Source organism: Choloepus didactylus, chromosome 8 (assembly GCF_015220235.1).
Source record: "Choloepus didactylus isolate mChoDid1 chromosome 8, mChoDid1.pri, whole genome shotgun sequence".
In the NCBI taxonomy this organism is placed as follows: domain Eukaryota; kingdom Metazoa; phylum Chordata; class Mammalia; order Pilosa; family Megalonychidae; genus Choloepus; species Choloepus didactylus.
The window spans coordinates 78,501,022-78,510,212 of NC_051314.1; the positions used below are offsets into that span (position 1 = coordinate 78,501,022).

Sequence of the window (9,191 nt, forward strand, 5' to 3'; positions counted from 1 at the left end):
ACATTTTGCATTGCTACCATAATGATAAGCATACAATGCCATTCCAAGACACTTATTTGATCCATTATCACCAGAAAATACAATAAAGATCCAATTATATAGATAGACCAATAAAAGGGACTTTGGGCTTGAGAGCTTTGGCACAGTAAACCTAACATCAGAAGATGTAGGGCATGATAAAAACCAAAGAGCATTGATTAATTCGGAGTACAAAAGTTCACAATGACAAAAATCAGACTAATGAAGAATGTCTAAGTGATGTATGTGATGAGGTAACAAATTATGGCCCACATATTCTATGAATATGGATGAGTTCCGTGATGTGGATAACACAGGGCTCAATCCAAAGATTATAGTCTAGACCATAAGAAACTAAGAAAAAGAAAAGACACAGAAGGTGTCATGCAGCTATATATATTACAACTGAGATTGGCAATAAAGAAGTTGGGAGATTTTGGGTTTCTTTGGCTAAGGTGATTTTTCTTTTTTGTCCAAGAGATTTATGATTATTTGCAAATGAGTAAATGCACACTGAATGCTTTCTGGACTATGTTATTACACAATGGAATTCCTACAAGTCAAGCATTTCAGTACTTTTGTGAAAGAATAAATGATCTAAACAGTACTTAATTCTGAATAGTAATATTCCCTTGTATGTTTTCATTTTGCAGGATCCCACCCTGGAAGGTGGTTCAAAGCTGATTTGCTGGGACATAGGCTGGATTTGAATCACTGTTGTGATGTTTATTGGCCATTGGTAAGGTATTAATTTTCTGTATATTTCTATGCCACATTCTTTAAAAGTAGGAGAAAAAAATATTCATTAAAGGGTTGTTAAGGTATCGTAGGGATAGGTAAAACGTTTAACACAGTTTATAAAACATAGAAGGTAAGAATTGGTTTTATAGCATTATTTTCTTTGTATAATAATATGAATCAATAAAATCAGCTCTTCTATGGAAAGCAAAAAAAGGAAGTAATAGTTACTTGGACACTTTCTATGTATTTATCTGTGATTCACCATACACTTCATCCCTCATTTTTACAGCTTTTTGTAGTCTTGATTTTCTTTGTCAAGAAAATTGTATTAAATTCTATTTATTATTTCCATCAGGAATACTTCCAGGATTACAGAAAATGTTGTGTACGACCCTGTAGTTTATAGTGATATAATACTTGGAATATCTTTTATATAAAAATAATTCTGTATATAAACATCTACCTTTGTTTCTGTTTCCTAAAATCGCATAGGATGGAAGTGGTATATTCTATTTTCCCAAAAGGCAAGTACATATCTGCTTCCTTGCTGATATTTTAAAAACATTTTTAGAAATAAGTCAAAGAATTTTCATGAGCATGAAAAAATTAGGAAGAATTTATATCTGGAAGGTTCTTATTCTGCTTATAGGAAACTATTCTTCCCATATATGGTCATTGAGTTTGGAGAAGCATTGTATGTATAATCATTTATTTTACTAATTACAGTAAAATAACTCATAGTATTCAATATGTACTAATTGTTACTTTTTGTTTGTTTGTTTTATGCATGGATTTATTTTCTGAAATATGTCCATATGGTTCCTAGATTGAAATGAGAAGCACTTGAAATAGTCTGGCATCTCCTAGAAATCTAGAGCGCAGTCTTTGATATGACTTCTTTCAAATAGAACTGTGAGAATAATAGTTTGGGGTAATACAGTTTAAACTGAATAAAGATAAATTCATCATTCACAGTAAAGGGTGGGAACAAGAGAGAGCCTGAATGTAAAGAGTTTTATCTGCTTGGAGACCAACATAACCCTGTTACCAGTTCCCCCTTTTTACTCAAGATATAATGTGTTCTCAATAACACTCAAAACAATAGCAAGGAAGGGTAATGAAAGTGAAAACTACAATGACAACCAAAGAAGACAAAGTTTATCATATGCTTGTGAATTTAGAGTTAAAAGGAATGCACATTTAGCAATTATTGTGAATTTGACATTAACCATGCTAAAGGAACTGGCATTCTATTTTGATCAATAATAGTATTACTTGTCCTATGGGATCTTTAAATCCAAATTGGTGCATCTATCAAATTAAATTTTGATTATATCTTTCCTCTTTCCTCTATAATTTAAGATAATTTGGGAAAAAATCATCTTTCTTCATCATGATATTGCCAACACCAGTCTAAGATAATTAACTATAGCCTGCATGAATTAAGCATACATTTGAAAACCTTTTAGCAATTGCAATTTTAACTTGAACTTCTATGCATAAATTATGACAAATAAAAGTCAGAGGATTGTAATTCCATGTGTCTGAAATTTTAGGTCAGAGAAAAATAAATTTAAATCCCAGTTTTGAAAACTACGGTCTCTATGACTTTGAAAACGCTCAAGTTTTACTTCACTGTTTCTTCACATGTAAATTAGGTATAATAATATTCACATTCAAAGGGATATTGTAAGAATATTGCATATGAGTTGTTTAATTCAAGGTAGATCTTCTGTAGAATATTATCAGCATATGTTCTTTTGTTTCCTGAACCCCATAAACCCAAAAGTAATTTCTAGACCTTCAGATTAAAACTCAGTTTTCCAGAAAATTGAACTTTCACCAGGTCATGAACGTTTCATGCATTTTACTTTATTTATTTTATGTCATCTTCTTTCCATCTATTTTTTAAGTTTTTGGAAGCATTTAATCAACCTATTGAAAAATATCACTGATTAATGAGAATAATAATTTTAGGAACCTTGGAAAGTTGTTGGAGGGTTAAATGTCCAATACATAGAAAATAGCTACAGGTTTAGAACACAGTTATTGCTGAGAAAAGATTATTTGTTTTTCTCTCCTTCTTTTCCTTTTCTTCCTCCTTATCCTTATTATCATTATTATTTTAAATATTTTTGAAATCTGAATATATATATATTACTTTCTAAACTTTTAAAAACATTTATGTATTTACATTTTATTCTACCCACTTGCTATTGTGATTTTTTTACTTCATAGAAATGCCAAGTGGAATGAAAATTTCTTAATGACATTCATTTCTATTACCTGGTAAGGGTGAAAATTATGGCTCAGAAGTCCATATTTATCCTGACACTCTTTCTATCAAACTAAATTATCCATGTTGCTTACAAAACAAACCACTTCTGCTCAAGCCCTTAATTATTAACCCAGATGTGGTTATTTCATTCAAATACATTTGAATAAACTGTTTGAATGTGCATAAAATTCAGAAGCAATATTCAGCTTAATCAAATTTATTCAGTGCAATATGGGGGAAATTTTAATCTGGAAATGGAAAAAGGAATGAAAAAAACATAATTGCAGTGAAGTAAACAGAGTTTTGAGAGGATATACATAAGAGAAGGCATTAACAAGAACTTTATTCATTTAATACTACTAACACTTTGATTTTGCTGAGAAAAACATAACCTTTTGGAATGTGTCCTTAAAGGCTTGCTTCACTTGCTGGTTCCTCAGAGTGTATATAAATGGATTCATCATAGGAGCAACAGAAGTATTGAGAACAGCTACTCCTTTGATCAGTGATGCCCTTTCTTTGGCTGAAGGGTTAACATACATGAATATGCAGCTTCCATAAGAAATGGAGATGACAATCATGTGAGAGGAACAAGTGGAAAATGCCTTTTGCTTCTGACTGGCAGAAGGGAGTTTAAGGATTGTCTTAATGATGAACATGTAAGAGAGAATAATTAATGCCAAAGTGAAAAGTAGAATCACTATTGCAGAGTAAAAACCAATCACTTCTAGGAGCCAAGTGTCTGAACAGGATAATTGCAAGAGAGGGAAATAGTCACAAGCAAAGTGATCGATGACATTGGAGCCACAGTAATCCAACTGGAGGAATAGAATAACTAGTGGGAAAATATTTAAAAATCCTGCCAACCAAGCACAAAATACAAGCAGCGTGCAGACTCTCTTGCTCATGATGGTTGTGTAATGCAGGGGTTTGCAGATGGCTACATAGCGATCATAGGACATGGCAGTTAGAAGGTAGAATTCAGTTACACCTATGAAGATGAAGAAAAACAACTGAGCTGTGCAATTATTGTATGAAATAGTTTTGTCTCTGGTGACAATTGTGCTGAGGAATCTAGGGATACAGACAGTTGTAAAAGATATTTCTAATACAGAGAAGTTCCTGAGGAAGAAATACATAGGGATCTGTAGATGAGAGTCCACCAAGGTGAGAGTGACGATGGTTAAATTTCCAGTGATGCTTAATATATACATGATCATTAGAAAGAGAAAAATCACAACCTGAAGCTCAGGGTCATCTGACAGCCCTAGAAGAATGAATTCCCTGGGTGCTGTGTGGTTTTTCATTGCGGATATATACATGCATATAGATGTATATTTTTTCTCCCTGTAGACCTATTGAACATAAACATGTTAAAACAAGAATATGAAATTGTTGTTTACATATCCGTGATGTTTAATCTGAGAAATCAAACATGTTTTTTTTCAGCAATCCACTCTAATTTCCCCTTTACCTGCCATTAACAAACAACAAAAAAAAATCATGAAGATAAATATTGATGTCTCCTCTTTAAAAATATTCTATCACAGACCATGGATTAAAAATTCTGTTACTAACATTTAAACAAAAGCTATTTCTTCTGATACTTATTTAAAATTAAGCATCTAATTATTCTTAAAATATTGAGGTTCTTTTATAAAACATATGAAAATGTGCCAATTGAGATTTTTTTTCCATTTCTCAATATTGTAAAAGAGAGCCAGGATTCTAGCATAATCTAAATACAGTGTTTGAAAGGCCTACAGATATTATTTAGTCCTAATTCCAAACTTTATATTGGGGAAACTCAGACCAGGTAGTTTGGGACACTTGCACAAGGTTAAGCAAGTTGTCATCTAGTAATCATAACACTTTAGAATGCACATGTTTATCTGTGAGAATGTTGCTTTGTCATTCTTTCCTAAATTACTTAAGGGTTAGGTTGATACTATCACACACACACACACACACACACACACACACACACACAGAGTATATTTTTCTTCTTTTCCGATAAAAGACCAGAAGGACAAGAAAGGGAAATTTCCTGTTTCAAGGCAAATCATTGTCTAGGAAAGTTTTAATTTATAAAATGGACAAGTAGATTTTTTTAAATATTGTTATCATAACTGAACAAGTTGATGGTCAAAAGAACATCTAGTGTGGCCTAACTGATATGAAATAATTAGAATAAGCAAATTCATAGAGTCAGAATCTGTAATATAGATTACCAGGGAACTGGGTAGGGATAGGAAATGAGGAATTAATGCTTTAATTCTACAGAGTTTCTATTTGGGTAGCACTGAATTATATATGTCAATGTGGCTAAAAGGGGAATTTAAGTTGTTTATATTTCACTGGAATATTTTTTAAATGTTCACAGTGAACCCTAAATGATGGACTATAGTTAATAACAGAATTATAAAAATATCCTTTCATGAATTGTTACAAGTACCACAATAATGCAAGGTGTCGATAATAGGTTCATATTGGGAACTCTGAATTTTATTCATGATTTTTGTGTAAAGCTACAACTTCTCTAATAAAACAATAACAATTTTCTGTGAAGCAAATAATCTTTCATATAGGGTTGCCTTTTTCATAATCCTATTTCCATCACAGCATAGTACTTAAATTTAGAAAAATTAAATGAACAATTCGAGACTTACTGCTGTGCTCCTGCTTTGGGATTCCTGCTTTTCCTCTCTCACCTAAGCTCCATGTACTTACATAGTACCTGGGTAGTAATCTTGGCAATAGCAATTATTCATTTATAAATATCAAAAGGGCTGTAAGTACACAACATATGTGCAAATAATATTTTATCATGTTCAAAGAAAATGCAACAACATAAGCATATTGAAGAATAAAACATTTACTTACTTCCTTGTTCTTCTTGATGCTTTAGTCTGAATTTCTACTGTCTGTTTGCCTAAATATTCATATAATTCCAAAGCTGGTAAAATGAGTTAATAATTAGTTCCCTTTGTCTTCTCAAAACAAGTATGGTGAGTTAACTTTGTATTAGCTTTCAGGGCCTATAGTTTGCCTTGCTTCTAGACTAGTCACATTTGACCCATACTATTCTGCATCCCATATAAAATTGTTGGGATATTTTAATATGGTATAGCTCATTCCTGCTTTCTTTCTCTCTCACCTTAGCTCCATGTACTATCGCAGTACCTGGGTTGTCTAGCAAGGCACTCTTCCTTTTGTCCTTTTTCATATAATACACAAAAACTGATTAAAGCATTTTCTTTTCATTCATTCAGACATTTTAAAAAATATTGTAATCCTCTGATAATCATGATGAAATAAAAGTGATATTTTCCTTAGGCTTTAGATGGAGCCTAGAAATGTTGCTTTAGAAATATAACTTAAGGAGTGTTCCTCTCTGTATCTCATACAAATGGAATTGGACTTATTCTATTTGTATCTCTCTTTTTGGCTCAGGGGAATTCATTAAGTGGACAATGACTGCCAAGAAGAGGCATCATTAATAGATACAGATAAACCATTAACACTGATCTTTTTCATAAGTATTAAGAAAATATAAGAAAACATGATTATTGAGGTAAATGAGACAAATGTATAAATCATGTGACACTGGGTGTATGATGGTATGATATGGCATTTGATTTTTCAATTACTGTGTAATGAGTATTTTTTTTAAGAAATTCTGCACCTATTCTTTGGGGACTTGGTGTGTGTTAGGTCGGAGTCATTCAGGAATCCATACAATGCAGCAAGTCAAAGTTTAAGTATAAAGTTTAGGATTTATTAGAGGAAGAAAGCAGGTGGGAACCAGCAAAAAGAAAGCAAGAAAGATAATGGCTCCAGCTCTCTATCTGAGAGCAGCATTTTTTGATGAAAAAAGGAACCCACATTGGGAAGGGTGCCTGCTATGGTGTTCTGTGCCTCGATTGGGTAAGTGCTTATCAAGTTTTGGGCTGATTGGTTGCTGGGGTTCTGAGACAGTATTCTTTTTAGGAAAGCAGCTGCGTTATCTAACTAGGGAGAGCAGGGCTTTTTGGTTGTTCATCTTATGGGCATATCTGACCTTGCCTTACCCTGCCTTTGAGGTGCCACTGTGGCTGGAACAGCCTTGAGCAGCCTTCATTCTTTAGTTTATGGGGCACCTATTTTCTGTGAGATAAACTGTGGGGCCCCTGGGTCAGAAACTCCTTCTACACGTTAGTTTCTTCTTCTGGAATCTAACATTCCTGACTTTTGCTTTTAATAAAATTGGTGAAAGTCTGGGCCATATTATGGTTAAGGCTTTAACTTAGCTCAAGGCAACTTTTGCAGGGAGCTGGGGCGTCATTCTTTTCTTTGGTTGCTTCTGTCTTGGTGGGGGTGTAGTTGGGGATAGTTGCTTCAAACTAAGCCTTAGCATTATTAAATTGATGTTTGGATAGCTTCTGCTGGAACCAGCTGGTAGTGAGGCTTTTGTTTTGGCAGGAGCAGATTTTCAAATTTTTTTTGTAGCAGGAGCATGCCCTTGGAATTCCACTGGTAAGTCGTGGCTGCTATTGCTCTACTGAAAAATTTAATTAGGCATTGTAAGAGGCAAGGAGCAAAAAGGAAAATTAATACAAGGATAATTAATGGCCTAATAAGGGGGAGTAGAATAGTTTGTAGAAATGTGGAGAAGAATGAAAGAAAATTTGATAGAAAGTCTTTTAACCAGGTAGAAGAGAGAAAGCTGTTTGGTTAGCATTTTCTTGTTATTTTTAGATTTTTTTTTTCTTATTTAGGCTTGCTTTTTAAGGTTTTGATTATGAGACTATATGGTGACATTCCTCATATTTTACCACAGGCAATGTTGGGAAAGTTTTGGGGAGTAGAGAATAAATTTTTGTTGTTGAGATTAGAGCAATAGCAAAGTTATGTTAACAAGGGCTTTTCATGGTTAGAATAACTGGTCAGAATAACTTAAAGCTGCTTGAATGAAGTAATTTTAATAAACAGTTTTTTTCTTTTTCTTTATTGGCTATTGAGGTCTATAGTAACCATTTTCTAGCTACAGAATTATATTGAATATTTTGTATTTATTTAGCTATCAAAATTTTTAATGAGATATTTTTCTTTATTTTCAAGAAATGGTATCTTGTGAGCATCTTCTATAAAAGGGAAAGTGGGTGGAGGTTTTTTTCTTGTAACTGCTTTTTGCTGAGTAAGGGTGAAGAGGTTTTTATATTAATTTGGAAGATGTTTTGGACATAAATTCAGATATAATATAGGCAACAAGATAAGCAAATGACAAGCAGAATAAAGATTATGGTAATAAGGGCTATTTTCTATTTTATAGTAAATTTATTAACCACTTAGAAAATGCATTTAGTTTACTATAATTCATGTAATATGTTATAAGTTGCAGAAAAGATGTTTAGACAATGTTATTAAAATTAAAAACTTCTAACCTTCTTTTGATTAGAAGTTTGGTTGAAATAATATGATTATTATTCTTTTGCATATGATTTAATATTGAAGAGACATTGTTATATTTATTTGGTATATATGTGTAGCACTTAATGCTAATGAATGCTTAAGTTTTTTTTCTGAGCCGCATTGGGTGTTAAGTTTATGATACCATACATGCTGTCCCCTCATGGGAGCAGGCTTTAGTGTTAATTATGTTTTTAGGTTTCAATCACATTGCACTGGCAGTTACAGCTCCAGGAGGTATGTTCTTTGTATAGTTGTAGTGCAGCATTGTTGATCTTCTGGGAAACAGAACAGTGGGCTTTAGGGCTTGCTTTAGTGCCCTCTGATGCTATGCAGCAGAGCCAGTCTGGAGGCAGTGTCTGCTGAAAAGCCAAAGTGATTGAGTCTTTCCTGGTAGGCAGAGGCAAAGATGTCTGTAGTAAAAGGTTTTTGCAGTAACAGCATGTTCCTATCTACTTCTGGAGCATGTCCATGTGATGTGTTGACACCTTCATAGCTTTAGGGACCACAGAAATGGGTCTTACCAATAACTCTGATGGGGAGAGAGCATGCAGGCACAGTACTAGGAGCTTAGTTTAAACATGCAAGCTCTTCAATTAACAGAGAAGTCTGGTTTTTCTTTACATTTTTACTAGGATTATGTTAGATAATAGGTAGAACATAATTTATATACTTGCCTTGCTTCTTTTTAAAAGTGTTTCTTTGC

General features: G+C 33.2%; 1 protein-coding gene across 1 annotated transcript; it reads right to left on the reverse strand.

The window, feature by feature from the left end:
• Nucleotides 1-3,356: 3,356 nt before the first annotated feature.
• LOC119542228 (olfactory receptor 6C3-like) lies at nt 3,357-4,347 on the reverse strand. Its single transcript, XM_037846812.1, has one exon. The coding sequence runs from the start codon at nt 4,342-4,344 to the stop codon at nt 3,397-3,399; it is 948 nt and encodes a 315-aa protein (XP_037702740.1). The 5' UTR covers nt 4,345-4,347; the 3' UTR covers nt 3,357-3,396.
• Between the last annotated feature and the right edge of the window lie 4,844 nt (nt 4,348-9,191).